The sequence below is a fragment of the Trachypithecus francoisi genome, unplaced genomic scaffold (genome assembly GCF_009764315.1).
Source record: "Trachypithecus francoisi isolate TF-2019V2 unplaced genomic scaffold, Tfra_2.0 Lachesis_group12, whole genome shotgun sequence".
Lineage (NCBI taxonomy): Eukaryota > Metazoa > Chordata > Mammalia > Primates > Cercopithecidae > Trachypithecus > Trachypithecus francoisi.
In genome coordinates, this window is record NW_022681457.1 from 117323396 (window position 1) to 117347327 (window position 23932).

General features: G+C 45.6%; 1 protein-coding gene across 13 annotated transcripts in view; it reads right to left on the reverse strand.

Moving 5' to 3' along the window:
- Positions 1 to 23932, reverse strand: part of CAMTA1 (calmodulin binding transcription activator 1) — a 975525-nt gene that overhangs the window by 496656 nt on the left and 454937 nt on the right. For all 13 annotated transcript variants that reach the window (XM_033228530.1, XM_033228532.1, XM_033228537.1 and 10 more), the window contains one exon: positions 10083 to 10218. In XM_033228530.1, coding sequence (XP_033084421.1) covers positions 10083 to 10218 — 136 coding nt within the window. The remainder of the gene's footprint in view (positions 1 to 10082; positions 10219 to 23932) is intronic.

The following is a 23932-nucleotide window of genomic DNA, read 5'->3' on the forward strand; positions in this document are numbered from 1 at the left end:
CATGCCAAGCACGGGGCTATTGCGGTGAACAGACAGGCAAGTTCCCTGTTCAGAGGAGCTAAAGGATGCAAGAACAGGACCATTTAACCCAGAGAACAAAGGCTGAGGGAACTGTTTAGTCGTTGCCACTTGGTGTGTTCTGATTTCAGAAACCTGCTGTTCTCTATCACTCATTGCCAAGGGCAGAATAAAGAATGATAAGCTCCAACCATATCATTGGAGATTTCAATTCAATATTTTCTAAAGGTGCTTGAAGTCAAGTCATAAATTACCAGAGCAACTTGTGAAATTTTCCTTTGGACTTTTAAGACAAGGTAAAATAAATAAATAAATAATAACCACTTGCCTGGGGGCGAGGCACTGAGGCAGGAGTCTACTAGCAACAACAGGATGGCGTGTCCCAATCCTTTCCAAATTAAAGTGTGTGTGAACCACACGGGGCTCATACTAAGATGCAGACTTGGATTCTGTAGATCTGGGATGGGGCCTGAAATTCTGCACTTCTAATACCCCCCAGGCGATGCTGAACGTACCAATCTTTGGGCCACACTGAGGGTAGCAAGAAGCAACACTGACCACTTCAGTATTTGTGCCGGTCTCAGGTTTTGCCAGAGTGGGACATGAGGCTTTTACAACAGGCAGGAAAGGTGTACCCTGAGGGCACGCAGCATTACAAGGTGTTGAATTAGGGAGTGAAAGGAGGACGTGGAAGGTTATTTCATCTGTCCAGGAGAAAAACTCATGAAGCAGAAAGGCAGTATTTCACGAAATCACCTGCTTTCCATCTTCCATTCCAGCCTTGCAGCGAGGGAGGGCATCCACAGGGAGGCTCAGCAGCCAGAAACCCACACACCGCATGGAAGGAAACAAGGGACCAGAGCCAGCGGCCATCAAAGCAGCCTCACCAGAGCCGCTGCGTGAGGAGCTCATTCCTTCTTTAACTTGTTCAGTAACATTTCTCTCCTCAGCTCCTGCTGGTAGCAAAAGAGCCCTTCATCTGCACCTCTGTTTTCCCCATGATTTTCCTGCAGCGTGTGGGAAGCAGAGTGGTATGAGCCTAATTAGCCTGTAAGCCATATCCCTGCCCTCTGCTGGTGCCTAATCCATGCCAACTAAAGTGAATGGCTGTGAATATCCGAGGACAAGCCTGGAGATTCGTGCTGAATGGGCATAAACTCACACAGACACAAGCCACAGCCGCCAATGACAGGAGGAAACTTCCCCAGCAATGTTCCCCAGCAATGCAAGATGCAGAGAGGATTGATATTTGATGATTCAGTCAAGTGGTGACCAGAGCCACTCTTCACCCAAGGCACACAACCATGTCTGGTCACTTACCAAGGGGAAAAGTATCTATTATGGTCTTCCAATGCCTGCCCAGTTTCTGGGTGACGCTGTATATTATGCTTGCAAACATCCAGGTTGTGTGGCCTGGGTAACACCTCACTCAGTTCCTGCTGTGTGCTGGCAACCAGAGAACGGCCCTTGGTGAATTTCAACAGTGGTATTCGAGGGTTTACATTGTAATTGAATATGCTAAAATTTCCATTCCTGTCCTTATGGGCTAATGTGCAATGAGGTTGAGGGACTGTTATGACAATAATTAAGTACAAGTTCAGCACAGTTGATATGCTGCTGCTCTGCCTTCATCAGGGACTTTCTAGTTTAATAAGGCTCAAATCAAGTTTTAAAATGGAAATTACAAAATATTGTACATATTGTCATCTACCAGAGATACAAGGAGGGCAGAAACTACAATCACACTTCCTGCTACATCTTCCTGGCACATGTTTTACTAACAAGCTTCTCCCCAACCACTGGCAGAAGAAGGCTTGCATTTTTCCAGGTTGCAGCATCTAAGGGCACCAGATCTGGGTATCCGGAAGCACTCATGTTTTGGTATTTGAGAGACATCCAGGACTCACTTTTCAGAGGGAGCACGAAAGTCCCCAGCCCTGGCAGCATTTGGCTTTGCTAGTAAACTGCTAGGAGTGTCTTCTCCCCAGCAATGGCCAGTGTCCTTCCAGCCTTTTATGGTTCCTGCATCAATAATGTGTCTGGAGATAAACCAACTCACTTCCTCATGTCTTCAATGAGACCAATATCCAAAACAGACAAACCTCTGTCTGCAAAGGTTCAAAGGAACTGCTCTGATGCTTGGAGGGTTGTCAGATAAAATACATGATGCCCAGCAAACTGTGAGTTCCACATAAACAACGGGCAATATTTTAGTATAGACATACTTGTACTTAAAAATAAAACAAACTGTTGTTTATCTGAAATTCACATTTAACTGGGCATCAATAGTCTCCTTTGTGTGTGTGTGCACACATGTCTGTGCATGCACATACTAAATCTGGCAACATACAATCTGGCCTACGTAGCAAGAGTACACCCATAGACCCTCGCTGCCAGAGTGAGTGTACCCTGGAAGCTCGGAAGCTACAGCTTCAGGACAAATGGAAATGGGCAGTTCATGCTGGGAGGAGATAAACAACTCGTTACTCCTAAGTGAAAGTTCTCGTGGGAATATACAGGACTCAACTGCTCTCGCATCAAATTGCAACTGAGGAGTGACAGCCAGTTATGCAGTGTGTTTGGGGACCAACTCCCAACCACTGAAGTGGACAGCGAGGGACCTGCTGTGTCTTCGTCTTGCAGACCCTGGATGAAATGAAGATGATAATAGTATCTACCTACTAGGGATGGCACTAAGTAACTGAACGAGTCGATGTGCATAAGATGATGCGCACGGGACTGCATATTCAGTAAAAGTTCTATAAATGATGCCGTGATTATTGCTGCTATTGTCATTTGGCTGTAGTTAAGGAAGAGAGAGCCTTAAGAAGACTGAAAATCTGTGTTCCCCCAACATATATACGATGAAAACTAACCCCCCCCCACACACACACTATGTGATGGTATGTGGAAGTGGGGCTTTGTGGAGGTGATTAGATCGTGAGAGTGAAGTCTTTCTGAATGGGGTTTGTGTGCCCTGATAAAAGGGACCCCAGAGAGCTCTTTCTCCCCTCCCACCATGTGAGGATGCAGTGAGAAGATGGCCATCTATGCACCAGGAAACAAGCCCTCACCAGACACCAAATCTGCCTGCACCTTGATTCTAAACTTCCCGGCCTCTAGAACTATGAGGAATAAATTTCAGTTGTTTAAGCCACCCAGTCTATGATCTTTTGTGATAGCAACTAGATGTGCATAAGATGATGCGCACGGGACTGCATATTCAGTAAAAGTTCTATAAATGATGCTGTGATTGTTGCTGCTATTGTCATTTGGCTGTAGTTAAGGAAGAGAGAGCCTTAAGAAGACTGAAAATCTGTGTTCCCCCAACATGTATATGATGAAAACTAACCCCCCCTACACACACACTATGTGTGGCTAAGACAGAAGGAGAAGCAAAACCACCACCCTGCCAGTCCTTTGCGAACTCAGCAGAATGCAAACAGAAAGGCTGCTCTTGCTACTTCAAAACGGAGCTAGCTTAATGTTATTTATCAAATTTTTAATTATATGAATTGGGTAGAAACATGTCACCAGGGATGCCAAGTAATTAGAAATTAAGGAAAAACTATGGATTTGAGCTCCTGAATTGATTCTACCAAAACACATGCAGGTAACAGAAAATTAAGTTTTAACTCGTTGGCATACTAGCAGAATGAGGCACAAAAATTCAGATGATAAAAAGTCAGCAGAGAGCCCTGGGAGATTCCCTGAGGTGCCCCTGAACAGACGCTCCCTGCACTAGAGACGGTCATGAGACTAAGACACCTCAACCTCCAGGGCTCGAAGTCAGCCAGGAGAGACAGCCCCACTTCTGACACCAAAGACCTAGGTTCAAGTCCCAGATGCACAACCAACGAGGATAAACGTATCTGCCAGGACTGAATCACAGGGTTGGGGTGAGGCTTGCAGGAAGTGTAATTGCGGAAGCAGTTAGTCACTGGGCAAATCCACTTCCCAGAGCAAGGTGGTGTGGGGTAGATTCTATAGATACTTTGTAGATAGAGACTCTTTGTTACTTAGTATCTGGATACAGGCTTTCTAGCCGGGAGAAAATAAATACTCAAGTATCTTTTTTGAATTGGACAAGGCTGATAGGAAGGCAACCTGAACACTTCCTTAAGAAGGGTACAGGCGGAAAGCAACAGCAATGTAGGGGAGGAAATCATCACTTCTGGCTAAAGAAGATCAGGGGAGATAGCCTTGGAAGGCGGGGAATCAGAAGTTATGAGGCTAAGACAATGTGGACCCAGACATGGGAAAAAAACAGCTTCTGAACAAGGAATATGGTAGGGTATGGACTGGTAGGTACACAGTGAGGCCGGAGGGGAATGGGGTAAAATAATCTGTCCACAGACCAAAGACACATGTTTTTCTTTTAATTTAATTTTCTTCTTATTATCATTTTTTAATTTTTTTATTTTAATTATACTTTAAGTTCTGGGGTACATGTGCAGAACATACAGTTTTGTTCCATAGGTATACATGTGCCATAGTGCTTGGCTGCACCCATCAACCTGTATCTACATTAGGTATTTCTCCTAATGCTCTCCCTCCCCGAGCCCCTCACTCCCCAACAGGCCCTGGTGTGTGATGTTCCCCTCCCTGTGTCCATGTGTTATTGTTCAGCTCCCGCTTTTGAGTGAGAACATGTGGTGCTGGGTTTTCTGTTCTTGAAACACATGATTTTTTACTGAAAGTAGAAATACGTATTCTATGTGAAACACGCAGTGCCTCCATGCTGGTTTGTTTGCCTTCTGCGAGCTTCTGCCCCTTGTTCATTTCATGAGGCACCTTACCTCCACCTTATTTATTTATTGCTGTTTTCCAAACTTGATTTGGGCACCATACATGTTCATGGCTGGCTATTTAAAATATTTTCCACAGGCTGCAAGCAAGATACCAATTTATCTTATGGCTGCAAGCAGAGCTGAAATGATCTGGCATTGCCACAGGGCAGACAGTTATTTCATGCCCTGTTAATTCCTAATGCAGTAACTACAATATCATTCCTATTTTAAAAGAGGTGCTTTTTTATCTTTCTTTTTTTTTTAAATATGTGGCCTAAGTGCCCAAATAAAGAACATCACTTCTAATGAGGCCAAGTCTCAAAACATAACCTCGTCACCACCGCTACCATCCCAATGCCGGGCTTCTGGCTTTAAGGCAGTTAAGAAGTCAAAGAAACTCTTCGTTCTTTACAGGCAATGCAAACACATCAGCAACACGAAATGTTCTCTTCACATCTGAAAATGCCAATCAGATGTGAGGGGCTGGTGTTTCCACCCAAAGATGGTCCAGGCCAGGGGGTTCCTTCTGCCACAGAACAGGCTCAGTGGAGAGGGCTGTCTCTGTGCATGTGACTGCCAGGAAACCAACAGTCTCTGTGCCGTGACCACTCACTGGTTCCAAAGGCAGAACATCCATGGCAAGTCATGCCTTAAGAGCAGAGAGGGCTCCGTCGCTAGGAGGATAAGACCTGGTCTGGACAGGCCTGGGGGAAATACTGATCCATCATGATTCTGGCTGCCTGTTGCTTCAGGTCACTTTGGCTGATTCTCAACAGACTCTATTCATTGATATTGCTCAGCCCTCCTCTGTCACTTGACCCAGCCCCACCGTGCCCCACTTCCTTATGCTCATGTCACTTTCTTCAGGGCAAGTCAGCCTCAGGTTCCCCTCCTGCAGCCTCCACGTAGGGCCTTGAAATTCTCTCACAGCCCTCAAAACCCTGCATCGGTGTTGCATGATTGATTGTTTTAGTCTCCCCATGAGATAGGGGACCACGTGTTCTCTTTCCATCACTGCATCCCAGCACCTATTGCCATACTAGGTGGAGAGAAAGCCTCCAATCCCCAGTGGATGAAGGAAGGATGTGTGCTGAATACACAGGTGCTGACTTCATCTAAAAGGTCTACAGGCCCCACCCAAGAACCCAGAAGCAACTGAAATAAGGGCAAGAGCTTGAACTTGAGCACCAAGCAGTCCCAGGCTCAAGTACCAGCTCTGTCACTGACTGAGGTCTGACGTAGGGCAAGAGAAACCCTCTCTGAGGTTCAGTCTCTCCATCTATCAAATAGGTATAATACCATCTACTTTGCATGGATGTGTTTACGAGGATTCAGTGAGATGGTATACCTGGAATATAGGAAATGTGTAAGCCCATGACTGTCCCAGTAGTAATTGTGTGGCTCCCATCTGTTGTGGGAACCCAGCAGCAAAGAAATTGGAGGGGACAAGAGCCCAGAGCTGCCTTGGGTTCTGGGACACCCAGCACTCTCAGCAGAAAGATGTGGATACAGGACCTAATGCGGCCCCACAAGCTTCTGGGGCCAGAGAAAAGTATCATGAACTTGGAAGGAATTCTTCCAGCATGGCCCAGAGAACAGCATCATCTCTGACTAACCTCCCTCAGCTCATCCGACCACAAAGCTGCAGTGACCCCAGAACCAGGGTGATGCTTCACATCCAGCTTTTTGCTCTCTTAGAGTCTCCCACTCCCAAAGCTCCTCCACCCTATCGGGCACCAGAGAAGCAGGCATAAATCTGTATGGGGTACAGGGCCAACTCCAGACCTGCTGAGATTTCATCTCCTGAAACAGTGACTTCGCAACCACCCTCTTTTTCCTTCCTGCCAACCTTTGTCATCCCTGGAAACCTTATCGAGCTAGCTTCTCCTTGGCTTGCAGACAAGACAACTAATCATGGACCTAACAGCTCGTCAGCTTCAAAAGCAGCTCCCCACGTCCTGTGCCTGGCTGAGAAAATCAATGTGCCTTTGAGTTGCCGTGTGTACAGAGGGCCCCAGCCTCTGAGAACAAAAGAAGCGAGATGGCTGAACAGTTCCATAAACTGGGCTGGAAGTTTTCCCGGCCTGAGGGTAGGCTTATAGCAAGTGATATGTTAAACGGTAGATCCAAATATCTTTATCATGCCCCTGAACTGAGGAAAACAGCTCGGGTGGTAGAAAAATCACAGCTCCAAGACCCTGTGCAGGACTGTCCATCCCAACCCACAGAAGAGTAGCTGGTTGGCACCGTGCCTGGCGTGATGAAGATGCTGAGTCTATGGGAACTGCCTGATTGAATCCACCAAAGCAGGATGCAGAGTCCAAACTCAGAAGCCCCTGCCTCCTGTGAGGTACAAAGCCCCGTGGAAATCCCTGTTGCAGTTTCCTGGTGGAAAGGACCAACCACACCCACTATGCCAGAGCACACCCCCTGGACTTCCCCGCCCTTGGAGCAGAAATGCCGGTGAGATGCGGGGGTTGATCTTGTCTGAAAAGGCCTTTTTCAGAGTTGTTTAAAAATCCATGTCCATGCCCATGGTAGACCATTCATAGCAACAGGCTCCCGTTAACATAAGAAGGCACTCATCCTCACTAAAAATTAAGACAAACTCAAATTCAAACAGAACAGGGTACCATCTCTCATCTATCAATAAGCGGGAGGATGTGGGGAAGATTGTAATCTCCAGTTCTGGTAGGCATGTGATTATGCAGCCAGAGGCAGAATCGAATAAACTGAACATGCCCAGACCTTATAACCTAGCAATTCTGGGTCCAGGTTGCCTATGTGCCCAAAAAGACGTGTATAAGAACACTTACTGAAGTGTTATTTATAATGCTAAAAAACTGAAAGGAATCTAAAGTGGGAGCTACGGCCAGGGAAACGGCTCAAGTGTTTATATAGTAGAATGCTATAGGACTGTGAAAAGGGATGAAGAAACCGCAGTATCCACATAGACACAGCTCAGACCACAGTGCAGAGTGGAAAAGGTAAACTGCAAACAATATGTAAATTGCACATACACGTACAACACACACACACACACACACGAGTCCCACCCGACGTTAAGGGCTCAGCTTGTATCTCAAGGAAGTGTCTAGGAAGTGTCTCTGACCATTCCAGCCCACTCTGCACTCCCAGGATGCTTATCACAAAAGCCCAGGCTGCTCTGCCTCTCAGCATTATCGATGACCTTCATGTACGTCAAGTCTCTTCAACTTGACCATGAGTCCGTGGGGCAGAGAACATGGCTCCTATTCTCTCTGCAGACACCACAGTGCCTTGCACAGAGTAGGCACACAGGGTCCATATTTGCTGAGTGGCTCAGCGGGACAACTCCCTGAGCTCATGGGCAAGGCCACCACATAATGCATCATATTAGGTGGCCTCTCTCTGAGAACCTAAAGCAAGTATCGTGTCGCTGGCCGTTCCCACTGCCCACACTGCCATCTATGTCAGGAGGTCCTGGAAACCCCTCCCCATCCTGCCCGTCTCCCTTTCCCAAAGTTCTGAGGGGACAGACTGTTGCCTGCAAGTATGAGTACCACAAATAACTCCAAACATAAATATGGCCTAAAAATAGCCATAAATCATTCTGATTCCATCCAGCGACAATTCTAATTTATAACATGAGGAAAGAAAATGAACACTGTGGGTTGTTTTTTCCCGTCGGCTTCTCAGCGGCTGCTGAGGAAGAATTCCACCCTGCTGTTACTCACAAGCAGAAGTTCCTGATTTACGTATTACTAAAGATGAAATATACCAGGGCCTACGGGCACAGGAGCTCCTGTGACTTTCAGTGTGAATTCCTGCAGCCCTATTATTCCCGGTGCGAGAGCCTCCTTGTTCGGGGGCCCCACCCAGCCTTGCCTCACTCTCTACCTCTTCCTCCAGCATAGGAGATGAGGGTCCTCCCAGGAAGAACCAAGCCCTGCCTCCTTTGGCTCCCTGCGATGATGGCTAATGCGTTTGTACAATCACCGGTCACAGTCCTAGAGGTGCGTGCAGAGAAGTGCGTTTGGGGTAATCTGCATTTTAATGTTCCGTGCAGTCAATTAAACCACACTGTGCAAACACTGAGCACAGGAGAGTGCAAGGAACTGGAATTTCTTGGATAGAGGCTTTTCTTCGTGCATCTCCATAAAGCATTGTTATTAGGTATTTAAAAAAAATAATAAAACAAAAGTCATCTCTCTGTGAGGTCATATAATACAAGCCACCTGATGCTATTTTTAACAGCCATAAAAGCACATGATTAATACAGAAAAAGTCATCATGACAAAGCACGTCACAAAAAACATTGGTGTGGAAGGGCAACCCATTGAACTCAAGTGGGTTTACGGTCCTAGCTATCCATCCAGTATGCTCGCAAACTCAACACACCAACAGACTCCAGAATGCCTCTCTTTGACCAGTTTGAAATAACAGGTGGATCGTAAGCCAGCTTCTCAGCTCTGGGCCCAAGGTGGTACTTTCCCTATTCCCAGGGGAAGTTCCTTCCCAGGACCAGTAAGGACTCAGGGAAGCGGGTGCCCGTTGACTAGCAGGCCAAGACTTCACCTTGACTCACGCCCTCCCCCTCTACTGCTGTGACACATGGCTCGGGCCCTCTAATGATGGCAAAGAGGAATAAGGGAATTTCTCCATGGCTGCCCAAGATTGAGAGCCTGTGGGGTGAAAACAACGGCAAGGAAACCAGTCTTTACCCAAGGGCCAAAACCCGAAGTCGGCCCAAGATCCCACGAGGTTTCTGCAGGACCCCAACCAGGCAAGAATCACGCACACCTGTGATCCCATCTAATGATCTCAAACCTCTGTTAAGGCTGACACACCCAGAGTTTGTCGGTGGAGGGGTGAAGCCAGGCTGTGTCGCGGGTCTACCAGCTCAGCAGGGGGAGGCCAGGGTCACCTCAAGAGGGAAGTTCCTTACGCTGTCTCCCCTCTTCCCTGACACTTTGCAAACTCTCAATGCATTCAGAGGCTCTTCTGTGATAAATACAACAAATGAGTCCACAGGAGCCTTGCAAATCCCATCTATATACCAATGACTCCCAAGAAACAGGAATGCTTTCGTTCAATCCGGTTTCACTGAAAACTTGAATGGAGACTATAGGGTAAGAAGGTAGAAAAATGAAACAAAAGCAAAAACCAGGGTCTTGGCAAACAAAAATTCTTTGGACAGAGGTGACTCGCATCAAATTACTCCAAGCAATTCCATTCTCCACTGCAGCCTGCAAATGACATTTGTGCACCAAGGGAACCTTTTCTGCTGTTTACCTCCACTCCCTGGACCTTGAGTTTCATGTGGTCCTCTCTGGTCGTTTTCCCATCTTTCCTCTTTTTCCAGCAATACCCATCTTTCCTGTATTTCACTTTCTTCCTGTTGTAGAGTATCATTGAGCCATTCTGTGGTCTGGAAACAACAAATGGTTAAGTTACCAAGAGCACCAAGCAGAAGAAAAATTTATGAAGAAAGATATCGTCGACCAGTAAAAGTCTCTACAGAAAAGCAATATTCCACATTTGCTGGGACATAATTTTTCACCTTTTATTGCAGCTCCCTGGATTAACCATGTTTTATGGCCAGCCAAAATTTGCTTTGGATTTGGTACCTAATGAATTAAATGTGTCAATGATAGGCTTAAAAAACATCCCCTCAGTAATAACCACAGAGTAATCAGGATATACGATGTGGGGGCCTGAGCTCTGCACTGAAAAGTAGGCAAAACAGAGACAGAAAGCAAAAAGAGCCAGGGGTGTCTTGGCAGCCTGCAATATCTTATCTCTTGTGGAAGGATTTTCTACACATCTTTTAATCCATCACCCGGCATTAGGAAATAAATAAGTTTAACGCAGACGCTAGATGACTATGTTAAGAACAGACCAATGGCAGAGCTATTCACCGAGGCCAAATGCTCTTGGTTCATTGCCTGCATTTAGATTACTGCTAGATACGAAAGAGCATCTGCAGTCTTGCTTCCCAAGCAAGCTAAGTACCCGATTCTTTCCCATTTGGGCTTCAGCTGTCAGGGGTCTCAGATACTGCCAGGTAAAGTCATCTATTCAGTCCACAGCCAGAGTATCTCAGGGAAATAGTTGCCTGCTTGCTAAATGCTAAGAGTTAGATGGTCATGCTTGTGATGATGAAAAAGAAAAAGAACCTTGAATTTTCCAAAAAGAAAACATACGTCCACCACAGAGAGGAGAGGCTGATGACGTGCATATCTGCAGATGCAGTGGTCAGGTCACATATTTGGGTTTGGAAACTCCAAGGAGAGAAAGAACTAAACCCCTCTAGCAGTTGAGGGCAAGTGCTGTGGTAAACCACTTTCAGAATAAAGTTTCAGTAGCTGTGGGCAGATCCAACCTCCAGGAAGACTCCCCCAAAAGCTAGCAGCACCCCACACAGTGCTGCACCACTCTGCACCTGAACATGCAGCAGGGGAAGAGGAATGCCAGTGATTCTGTGTGCCACGAGGCCAGCGCAGGCTTGCCATCTCACTTTCAGCTGCGGCCAGAGAGCTTTTTATACAAACAAGGCAAATGAAGTGTCTTCTTCAGCACGGCTTGTATGTTTCTCTGCTGCAACGGAGGTGGAGGCGAGGAAACCACAAGTCAGCCATCTGTCCCCCTCAGGGCTGGGGCAAGACCCTCCAGCCCCTTTCTTTTCTTCCTGCTACGAACAATGGGCCATTTCACAAGTGGCACAGAACATTGGCTGTTGATGGCTTCATATTCTATTGTCTGTGGGGAAAAAACAGCCCCACCAGGGTGACTGCAGCTAATTGTAGTTTCCACCCAGCCCGACTATGTCATTCAGTGGCAATATGATGACTAAACAGCAATTCCGCTGGAAATTACAGACTTTCAACAGCGACTCCCGATACTTCATTGTTTCCCGATCAGGGCACAATTGGTTTGTGTCAGTGTTAGTTTCCTCCCTAAGTCTGTACCGACTAAAACAATCAGGAAATGGCTCCACGTGCTTGTCACAACGCTGTCACCCGCCGGTATCTGTCTCCCGCTTACAAGTCTGCATTGGAAACCTTACAATTCGCTTCCATTTCTAAATGGCAGGTAGGCTCGTGCGTGGGGCCAATGATGCCAGCTTCTTTCCACTTCAGCCCCTCTCCAGAAGTTTGTCCTTAATCTGCACAGTGCTGTAAGTCCTCCCTGCCCCTGAAAGACCCATTAGAAGGTGCCTGAGGTCCATGGACTGTGCCCAGGACCACTGCCTAAGGAATAAGCAAGGGAACTTCTTTAATCAAACAGGCAGGCTCTGTGTGGCTCAGCCTCTCCAAAAAGGAATGAAGACATTCATGAGAGTGTGGCAATGCCAGGTCTTCTTCTGTGGATGGGTTTTCTGTTACTGGAGAATGAAGATGCACCATCCACAGGAGAAGACCCGACATTGATCCAATCCAGCCTCTCGTGAGCTAAGACATGAACCGTGGTTTGTTCCATCCCTTGCCCTTTCTAAATATGACTAATAACCTCAGTAGCGTCCTCAGGCAAACTGTTCCCACATCGTAAGTGGTATGACCCACAGAGAGGGGACTCTCTCAAACACTGTCATGTACACAATCAGAATCACAACCGCACTCACCCTAGGAAACCCAGCTTCCTCCGGTGACCCACCCTTTGGCATTCTGAGAGTAGCCCTGTCATCTGGCACTTTCAGCAGGATACAGTCCCACAGGGAACTTAAGTGTCCAGCTTAAATGGCCTTAATAAATGGAATCATCATTTTAACTTGCAATAATGAGCAACCTAATAGTGTTTAATCCACCAATCTGATTTTAATAGAACTTGTTCGGCTCTGTGTGATGGGGAAGGCCCTTACCACAACTCAGGGACCTAGGAAGAGCAAAAGGGAAAGACAGGCTGCATAAGGGCCCCTGTGCCCCCGAAGGCAAAGAAAATTAAGCTGTACTGCTGTCCCAGAAAAGAATCCAAAGCAAGTCAGATCCAGCACTTTTGGAGGCCGAGGTGGGTGGATCACTTGAGGACAGGAGTTTGGGACCAGCCTGGCCAACATGGTGAAACCCCATCTCTACTAAAAATGCAAAAAATTAGCCGGGCATGGTGGCAGGCGCCTGTAATTCCAGCTACTCGGGAGGCTGAGGCAGGAGAATCTCTTGAACCCGGGAGGCAGAGGTTACAGTGAGCTGAGATTGTGACACTGCTCTCCAGCCTGGGCGACAGAGCAAGATTCCATCTCAAATTAAAAAAAAAAAAAAAAAAGCAAGTCAGAGCTGCTGGGAAGGGATCAGAGGAGGAGGGAAGTGGGGTCCTACTCTGGGAGGAGGAATGACAGGTGGGTGTCTACCACAGGGTCCAGTCAGGGGAGGACTTTAACACACTTCATGATGGCATAAAAGAGAGTGCCCCTCCTACAAGAACAGCAGGAAAATAGGAATGGAATTGCAGAGGGAGAGAATAACAGAAGCTTCATAGAGCAGGCATGGAAGCCCTGCAACTTAATAATGTCACCCACTTCCAGTTATTGCTGACTTACTGTGTGCCCGGTGCTGGTGGAGCACACCACTTGTACGTCTGTATCATTTATACCTAAGTCTATATCCGTACCTGTACCTATAACCTATAACTATGATCTGTATTATTTGCATCCTTGCACCCACCCTGTGAGGTAGGTGTTATTATCATTCCCAACATATAATCAAACCATTCTAGCCACAAAGTGTTCAGGCAGGATACACGCTGAGTTGGTCTGACTCCAGAGTTGCCCCTAAGGCTGCTGGGCTAGCACAGGCTGTGGGGCCAGTCTCTGTTCTGCTCTACCAGCTGGGTGATCATTACTGCCCCGAAAGCACCCCTTACCCGATGGACAGGGATTTGGTGGGTGAATCCCAAGCTGCCTTTCCCTGTGGCTGGGGTCACTCTGGGGCAATCCCAGGCTTCCCTGCCCTGTGGCTGGGGTCACTCTGAGGCAATCCCAGGCTTTCCCTGCCCTGTGGCTGGGGTCACTCTGAGGCAATCCCAGGCTTCCCTGCCCAGTGGAGGGGGTCACGCTGGGGCAATCCCAGGCTTCCCTGCCCAGTGGCTGGGGTCACTCTGGGGCAATCCCAGGCTTCCCTGCCCAGTGGCTGGGGTCACTCTGGGGCAATCCCAGGCTTCCCTGCCCAGTGGCTGGGGTCACTCTGGGGCAATCCCAGGCTTCCCTGCCCTGTGGCTGGGGTCACTCTGGGGCAATCCCAGGCTTCCCTGCCCTGTGGCTGGGGTCACTCTGGGGCAATCCCAGGCTTCCCTGCCCAGTGGCTGGGGTCACTCTGGGGCAATCCCAGGCTTCCCTGCCCTGTGGCTGGGGTCACTCTGGGGCAATCCCAGGCTTCCCTGCCCTGTGGCTGGGGTCACACTGGGGCAATCCCAGGCTTCCCTGCCCTGTGGCTGGGGTCACTCTGGGGCAATCCCAGGCTTCCCTGCCCTGTGGCTGGGGTCACTCTGGGGCAATCCCAGGCTTCCCTGCCCAGTGGAGGAGGTCGCCCTTCTTGTAAGCTCCAGTTCCCACAGCGGTGACTTGCAGGGGGAATGGCCCTTCATTTGCATTCCTCCTCCCCCTCTTTCACTTCCACATGCCCTGACTGCTGTTTCCTGGGATAGCTCCTCAGATAAACTGTTCACACTCAAGTCTTCGTCGCGGGACCTCCTTCCGGGGAAGCTGAACGAAGGCTGACGACGTGAGACAGCCACAGGGAAATCTTCTGAGACCTCCACTGCAGCCACGCAGAGACTTGTCAAGAAAAACACGAGGACAACAGGGAGCTTCATTCTCACTACAGAGGTGTCTAGCCAAGGAAACCTTTTATCTAAGAGATTAATAGCCAGCAAAACCAATAGCGCTCAGTGCAACATGGCAAAAAGGTCATGGGATCAATGGAAACCTACTACAAATTATAACAGTAAAGAAACGGGTATAAAGTTAGCTTATATTTTAATTATCTAGCCAAGAAAGATATAGCATCTACATAATATCTATAAGCTATTGGCTTATAGATACATATTCTATAAAATTATATGTATTATATATATAATACAGTCTTAGTAAGACTGCATAGATTACACAGGGTAAGACTGTGTATGATATATATTATATATAAGAGAAGTATATAAAATATCTATATGCTATTGGCCTATAGATTATCAGCCAACAGCTTATAGACATTGTATGAATGTGTGTATGTATGTGTGTGTGTGGGGTGTGTGTGTATGTGTGTGTATATATATATATATATATATATCTTGGCTAGATAATTAAAATATAAACTATCGACTAGATAGATTGATGAAATGATGGAAGTCCCCATTTACTATAGAGAAACAAAATCAAATGCCTAGGCATACATTTAACAATAAATTCCCAAAACCTAAAAAGAAAAACTCTAAAAATATTCTAAAAGACACAGGAGTAAGTTTTGATTCACACAAAAACATAACATGTCTTGGTTAGGTAGAGTCACGATCATTAAAATGTCAATCTTCCCAAGTTAATTTATAAATGCGACGTCAGAACAATGAGAATCCCATCAGGATTTTTTTTTCTGGATCTAGAACATTTTACTGTAAAGTTTATTTGAAAGGAAGAAGCACTAAGAATAGCCAAATAAACCTCCCAAAAGAAGCCCAAGGTATAGGGGCCAGCGTTACCAGCTATTAACACATACAAGAAAACTTTTATATCTTAAAAAGTATGGAAATTACACATGCATAGACGAGCCAATGGAACAGAATAGACAATTCAGAAATAATCCCGCTTCCATACACAAATTTAGGATACACAATTAAGGAGGTATCTCAAGTCAGTGGGAGAAGGGTCAAGTTTTTCTTTCTTTTTTTTTTTTTTTGAGGCGGAGTCTCGCTCTGTCGCCCAGGCTGGAGTGCAGTGGCCGGATCTCAGCTCACTGCAAGCTCCGCCTCCCGGGTTCCCGCCATTCTCCTGCCTCAGCCTCCCGAGTAGCTGGGACCACAGGCGCCGCCACCTCGCCCGGCTAGTTTTTTGTATTTTTAGTAGAGACGGGGTTTCACTGTATTAGCCAGGATGGTCTCAATCTCCTGACCTCGTGATCCGTCCGCCTCAGCCTCCCAAAGGGCTGAGATTGCAGGCGTGAGTCACTGCGCCGTTTTTTTTTTTGTTGTTTTTTGGTTTTTGGTTTTTTAAGAGTAGCTGGGATTACAGGTGCCCGCCGCCACATCTGGCTTTTTTTTTTTTTCTCCCCCGTATTTTCAGTAGAGATGGGGTTTCACTGTATTAGCCAGGATGGTCTGGATCTCCTAACCTAGTGATCCACTCGCCTCCGCCTCCCAAAGTGCTGGGATTACAGGCGTGAGCCACTGCTCCTGGCCAAAGAGGTCAAGTTTTTCATAAGTGAAATCGGGAGACCTAGAAGGCACATGGAAAAGACAAAACTGGGTCTACCCCTCACATCATACAGCAGCACTGATGCTAAATAGTCAAGAGATTTCAATGTAATAAATAAAATCATACCTACTCTACAAGAAAATATAGGTGAATTTCTCTATATCCTGAAAGTGGAGAAAACTTTCTTGACCATGATTCAAAACCCAGCAACAATATGTCAAAGATACTTACATCTTATTAGATAAAAATAAAACTGCCAGACTGTTTTCCACCATGGCGGCACCATTTTCCATTCATTCCCACTAGGAATGGAGGAGGGTTCCAATTTCTCCACATCCCCCCAACGTTTGACATTATCTGTCTTTTGGATTATAGGCATCCTAGTGAGTGTAACGTGGTTTTAATTTGCATTTCCCTAATAACTAATGATGTTGAGCACCTTTACATGTCCTTGTTAGTCATTCGAATAGACATTGAATCTATTTGAATCTCTTGCCTATTTTTAATTGAGTTGTCTTCTTGTTTTTTGAGTTTTAAGAGCTCTTTACATATAATCTAGATACAAGTCCTTTATCAGACATATGATTTGCAAATACTTTCTCCCAATCCATAACTTGTCTCCTCTTTTTCTTAATGGCTTGATGGTTTCTTTAAAAGAGTAAAAATTTTCTACTTTGGTAAGTTCCAATTTATTAATTTTTTCTTTTATGAATAGTGCTTAGTCTCATCTAAGGGTGCTTTGCCTAACCCAAGGTCATAAACATGTCTTATGTCTTCTTCTAAGACTTTTATATCTCTAGCTCTTGCATTTAGGTCATGATCCATTTTGAGTGAATTTTTGCATATGGTGTGAGGTAAAGGTCAAGTTTATTTTTGTCATTGAATATCCGATTATCCCAGCACCATTTTTTGAATTAAAAAAGCCTGTTTTCTCCAATCCCAACTCCACTGAATTGCTTTTGCACCTTTGTTGAAAATAAATTGACCATAAACATAAGATTCTATTTCTGAACTTTCTCTTCTGTTCCATTGTCTATTTTTATGCCAATACTATCTATCTTGATTGTAGTAGCTTTATAATAAGTTCTGAAATCAGGGACTATAAGTCCTCCAACTTTGTTCTTCTTTTTCAAAATTGTTTTGGATATTTTAAGTCTTTTGTATTTTCATATATATTTTAGGGTTAGCTTGACAATTTCTGAGGAAAAAAGGCTCCTAGAATTTTCATCGGAGTTGTACTGAATCTAGAAATCAATTTTGAGAGAATTGCCATCTTAACAATATTGAGTCTTCCAACCACTTCCAATTGCAAAATATGGAATGTCTTTCTATCCAAGTAAATCTGCAATTTCTTTCATTAAGACTTTGTAGTTTTCAACATATGGGTTTTATACTTTGTAACTTAAATTTATCCTATGCACTTTATTATTTTTGATGCTATTGTGAATGAAATTATTTTCTCAATTTCATTTTTGGATTGTTCATTTGTACTATATAGAAATACAATTGAATTTTGTATGTTATGTTATCCTGTGACCCTTGCTAAACCTATTTATTAGTTCTAGTAAATTTTTTTGTAGATTCTTTAGGATAGTTTACATATATAATTAAGTCATTTGTGAATAAGGGTAGTTTCACTTTCTTCTTCCCATTGTGGATGCTTTTCTTTCTCTTGCTTTATTGCACTGGCTGGCACCTCCAGTCCAATGCTGAATAGAAGTGGTGAAATCAACACTTTGCCCTGTTCCTGATTTTAGGGAGAAGCATACAGTCTTTCATCATTAAGTATGATGTTAGCTGTATGGAAGACTTAAACTAATATGAAAAGGACTCCAGACCAGGTGTGGTGGCTCACATGTGTAATCTCAGCACTTTGGGAGGCTGAGGAGGGCAGATCGCTTGAGCTCATGAGTTCAAGACCAGCCTGGGCAACATGGCAAAATCCTGTCTTTACAAGAAAGTGGCCGGATGTGGTGGCACATGCCTGTGGTCCCAGCTACTCAGGAGGCTGAGGTAAGAGAATCACTTGAGCCCAGGAGGCGGAGGTTACAGTGAACCGAGATAGCACCACTGCACTCCAGCTGGGTGACAGAGTGAGACCCCATCTCAATTTAAAAAAAAAAAAAAAAGACTCCAGAACCAACTTGAAGAGGCTTGCACTAACCAAAGATGGGACAATTTGAACATCAACATTTGACTGAAATTCATTAAATATGTTTAAATCCATGAGTTCATAATAGTCCTCAAACAAACAAAAAACTAATTGCTCATTGTTGGAAGATGCTAGTGACCCAATACATTATTTTGAAAACTAAAAAAGTATTAAAAAAAAGCAGGGGAGAATTAGGCACGTACCCTACCTTCCCTGTAAAAACTGTTCTTTTGAGTTACCAAATAGGAGAAGAAAGGACTTTCTCTATAAAAGTATTCCAGCCAATAAATGAAGAAGAAATGAGAGAATTAAAATATCATGATTTTGTAATCCCTAATGAATGAATGGATCTGGGCATGGATCATCAATGGTGGCTGACATCACAAAAGGGAGACAACCAGATAGTACGTGTCCTCCACTATGGCTTGGATGTGTCCCCCTAAAGGTCATGTGTTGGAAACTTAATCCCCACTACAACCCTGTTGGGAAGTCAGGCCTAATAAGTGGTGATTAGGTCATGAATGGATTAATGTCATTATCTTGGGAGTGAGTTAGTTATTACAGGAGTGGCTTTTTTATAAAAGTGAGTCTGGTGGCCCCCTCCTCCTCTCTCTTTCTCATTCTCTTATTCTTGCCCTCTCTTGCCCTTCCACCTTCCACCATGGGATGATGTAGCATAAAGGCCCTCACCAGGTGCCATGCTCCTGAACTTCCCAGCCTCCAGGACCGTGAGCCAAATAAACTTCTATTGTTTATGAATTACCCAGTCTGTGGTATTCCATTAGAGCAACACAAATGGACTAAGACATCCCCTGATGGAGGTACAATTTGCTGGGAAAAAAAAAAAACAAAAAACTTGACCTTGAAGCTATTCAGAACTCTTGCCCTAAACTCCACTTTCTACCATCTGCAGAGGGCACTGGGACATGGTATGGTAAATGATGCCATGGGGATACAGTCAGCAAAATCCAGACTATGGAAAACTCTATGGGGCGAATGACTCGGCTTCTTTAACCAATTCTCTGAGGAAGAATGAGTAAGAGAGAAAAAAAGAGCAGGAGTGTGCTGGAATGAGAACATATAGACTGAAAAAGACGAAGAAATAATCAACCAATTGCAATATGTAGACCTTACTTGGATACTGGCTGAGTCAAACTAACTGTAAAATGAAAGATGGCATTTGTGAAACAACTGAAATGTTGAACAGTGACTGGGTATGTAATGAGATTTAGAATTATTACTCATTTGTAACAGTGATCAGTGTAGTGCAGAAGTATTTTTTTTAAAAGAGAACTTATCTTTTAGAGAAGTATACTGAAATATTTACTTATGAAATTATACAATGTCTGAGAGATACTTCCAAATAATGTTGAGGGAAGGAATGGGAGAGTATGGATGAAATAAGACTGACCATGATATAATAACAACAAGAATTCAAACAACCAACAATTATTGAGTGCTTACCGAATAGCAGTCACTGATATAAAATTGTCCGTCCTCCCCACCGGACTGCAAGCTGTGCAAAGGCAGGGCTGTGGCACCCACGGCACCCTGCACGAATGCTCGGCCATGATAGCTGCTCAGTAAATATATTTTGTTTTGTTTTGAGATGGAGTCTCGCTCTGTCACCCAGCTGGAGTGCAATGGCACGATCTTGGCACACTGCAACTTGCACCTCCTGGGTTCAAGCAATTCTCCTGTCTCAGCCTCCCTGGAAGCTGGGATTACAGGTGCATACCCCACACCCTGCTAATTTTTCTATTTTTAGTACAGACGAGGTTTCACCATGTTGGTCACGCTGGTCTTGAACTCCTGACCTCAGGTGATCTGCCTGCTTTGGCCTCCCAAAGTGCTGGGATTATAGGCGTGAGCCAGCGCACTCGGCTCTGCTCAGTAAATATTAACTGAACAAATCAGTGAACATCAGCGCAGAGTTTCAAGCCGAGTCCCTGGGAGCCCTGGGAAGGAACCATGAAGGAATTCCTCCAGTCCTGCTCTGGAGCGAGGCTTGGTCATTCCATGTTCTGTTCTTCACATGCATTAACTGCTTAATGCTCAGAACTACTTATGAGGAAGCACTGCTCTTATATCCATTTCAGAGTTGAGTACACTGAGCGTTTAAGTAAATTTTCAAGGTCAGAGGACTAGTAAGTGTAAGAGTCAAGATTCAAATCCAGACTATCTGACTTCAGCCCATTGGCTGTAAACCACCAAGTCTCATCCCTGTTGCCATTCTGTGCCCAAGCTTCAGATGTATCTATCCCTTTGAATCCTAAAAAACTATCCAGGATTTCTTTTTTTTTTTTTTTGAGACCGAGTCTTGCTCAGTCACCCAGGCTAGAGTTGCAGTGGCGCGATCTCGGCTCACTGCAAGCTCCGCCTCCCTGCTTCACGCCATTCTCCTGCCTCAGCCTCCCAAGTAGCTGGGACTACAGGCACCCGCCGCCACGCCTGGCTAATTTTTTGCATTTTTAGTAGAGACGGGGTTTCACCGTGTTAGCCAGGATGGTCTCGATCTCCTGACCTTGTGATCCGCCCGCCTCGGCCTCCCAAAGTGCTGGGATTACAGCGTGAGCCACCGCACCCGGCCACTATCCAGGATTTCTATAGTAAAATTTTTCACTTTAAAAAAAAAGAAATAAGACTGACCATATTAAAGTTGAATGATACGCATATGGGAATTCATTATGCTAGTCTGTTTATATTTGTAGATGTTTGAAATTTTCCATAATAGAATATTTTTAAAAAGATTATCGTGAGATTTGGAGTGAGATCTAGGTTGTATCTTAAATTTTAGCTCAGCTCCTTAACAGCTGTGTGATCTTGAACGAATTACTTGGTCTCTCTGTTTTGGTGAGTAGGATGTGTGTAAAGTACCCGGCGTGCTGCCTATCATACAGCACATGTTCTGTGTAACTAACAGACTTGTCCTCTTTTTGTAGGGTTCTCCTGTGAGGAGTAACAGTGAGGGGACTAAGCGAGTAATGAAATGGTGCACTGTAAGGTGCACTGGCAAACCCACCCATGGGAGAGGCCATCCCCAAACACTGGCAGCTCACAGACTCACCTATCACTTTAAGGAGTGATATTTTTCAAATTAGGTAGATAAAAGATGATTAATAACTGAAGATCAGAGGGGTGATGTGTTCTTGAGACATTTTGCGTGTGGACATTAAGTAGAAATTTATGGAGCAACTGGGGATTGAATTGAAGACTAGGTTAATTCTGCAAAATAAAAAGTGTGGACATTCTTTCCAGTGTCTTGCTTTAGAAATCAATGCATCCAAGACAGGTCTGGTTCATGGCCCCTCTCCCCCAAACCCCCACTTCCTCTGTCACTAACCGATCATTTCCAGGACCTCAACAACCACCAATTTCATCTGTGCAGACAACTGAGACCCAGCCTGCTATTCCAGCGATCCGTGGAGTTGCGGTGGATCTTTCTCCTGTCAGCCCATTCCCCCAGTCCTGGCCCAGAGGCAGCAGATTTTGTGCAATAAGCTCTGTTCAGGATGACTGGCTATTGCTTCACTGAATTCATAAGATCTGTTACTTGCAGCACCCCTTTAAGAATAGATGATGTCCCAGTTCCCAGTGGGACTCCAGGAACAGTATCTGCATGGCTTCTAAAGAATTCTTTTTCCAGCTGGAACCCAAACCCTAGGTCAGCTCCGCTCTTTCCTCCCAACGCCTTTGGTCCTATCACTCCTGCCACAAGGCACAGGGAAGGGCCTGGCTGGAGGAAAAGGCAGTTCATGCAGTTCCAACTGCCTCCCAGCCCTGACCCCAAATGTCAATCAGGCTCCTGTGACAAGACAGGGCCTGCAGTGTCCTAGAAGACTGGACACTATTCCTGAGGCTAGTGCTGAATCTCTGTTCCAGTGGGCAGTTGGAAAATGAGAAATGTCACCCTTTATTGCAGCTTACATATTTCATGCACCTGCACCTTTCTCTCTGATCTTTCCAACACGGAATGGCCTGATTTCCATGCACCATTAGAGGTACGTGGCCTGGACTAAAATGTCAGTAACAACCAGGACTACTGCGACAAGAAGAGCTGCTGTTTATTCTGCATGGACCTTGTGCCAGGTGCCGGGGAGGGCCCTTTACACCCATGTTTCATTTTAGTCTGACAGTCACTTTAGCTGGGTATTACTATCTTCATTTTACACGGTGAGAAGGCTTGGGCACAGAGAAGGGAAGTAACGTCGCACAGCTGGTAAGGGGAGAACCAGGGAATTGCCCCACTGCACCCCTTCCTGATGTCTTGTTTCAAATCCCTGGCACATCCCAGCTACCCCTCACCTTCTATAGTTGTAACAATTCATGGTACTTTGGGGACCCCAAGAACTGCTCATGGCGAAACACTTCATACACAGCAAGGACGGGCTCAACCTGATTTAAATTGTAGTTCTTCCTTTTGTTGCAAGGGGAGGGAAAAAGTGCAATGAAGGAACGAGACTCTGCTTATCTCTCCCTCGCACAAACCCAGCGAGGGCGGTAATTGATGCCTTGCACATAGCAAGGTTGACAGGACGCCACACGGAACCCCGAGAAGCCACAGCGACAGCCCGAATCTCACAGGAAGGAACTGGCTTATTAACTTTCAACCAGGAGACTTCTTCTCACTTGTTTACAGAGGTCTTCACGATTTGGGGGACACCGAGCAAGAAAACCGGTTACAAGCATTCCGCGTCCTCCCCCACACCCCACAGCCCGGCCACTCTCAGCTATTTATGGAAAGAGGGGGAAGAAAAGGCTGACAGGCCCGGCCCAGGCTGCAATCTGCCAGATATGAAAACCAATTGCTTCTCATAATAAATTCCAGCTGGAGCCATAGGAATAATAAGGACAAGGAGAAGGTAGCACCAATTTGCTTTATTTGATTAGCTCCTTCTTGGGCGGTCCAACCCCAGCTTCTTTTCATTAAAATAAGGGCAAATTGAAAATCGTAAAAGAGGTTTTCTTATCGGAGAACAAACGACTAGATAGACTGGTCGGCCTAAAAGCCCCCCACAAGCCACAAGACGGCCGTGATTGCTCCTGCTCTTGCTGTGTTCGATGGACAGGACCCAGACGCTGGCGCCTCCAAAGAGCTTCGTTCGCAGAGATTTAGCACATGCTTTCATTTTTCTTTTCTTTTCCCTTTTTTTTTTTTTTTTGGAGATGGAGTCTCGCTTTGTCACCCAGGCTGGAGTGCAATGGCGTGATCTCTGCTCACTGCAACCTCCGCCTCTTGGGCTCAAGCAATTCTCCTGCCTCACCCTCCCGAGTAGCTGGGACAACAGGCACCCACCAAACACGCCCGGCTAATTTTTGTATTTTTAGTAGAGATGGGGGTTTCACCGTGTTGGCCAGGCTAGTTTCGAACTCCTGGCCTCAAATGATCCACCTGCCTCAGCCTCCCAAAATGCTGGGATTACAGAGGTGAGCCACTGTGCCCGGCCTCATTTTTCTGAATAAAAAAAGGACAGTCAATGGCTGTATCCTGTAGCTAGTGCTTCATGCAGTCAGTCTCATTTAATCCTTGCTATAACCCTAGGAAGGCTGACCCCAAAAAGTCAAGCAAGAGGAGAACCTGGCAGGTCGGGGCAGACC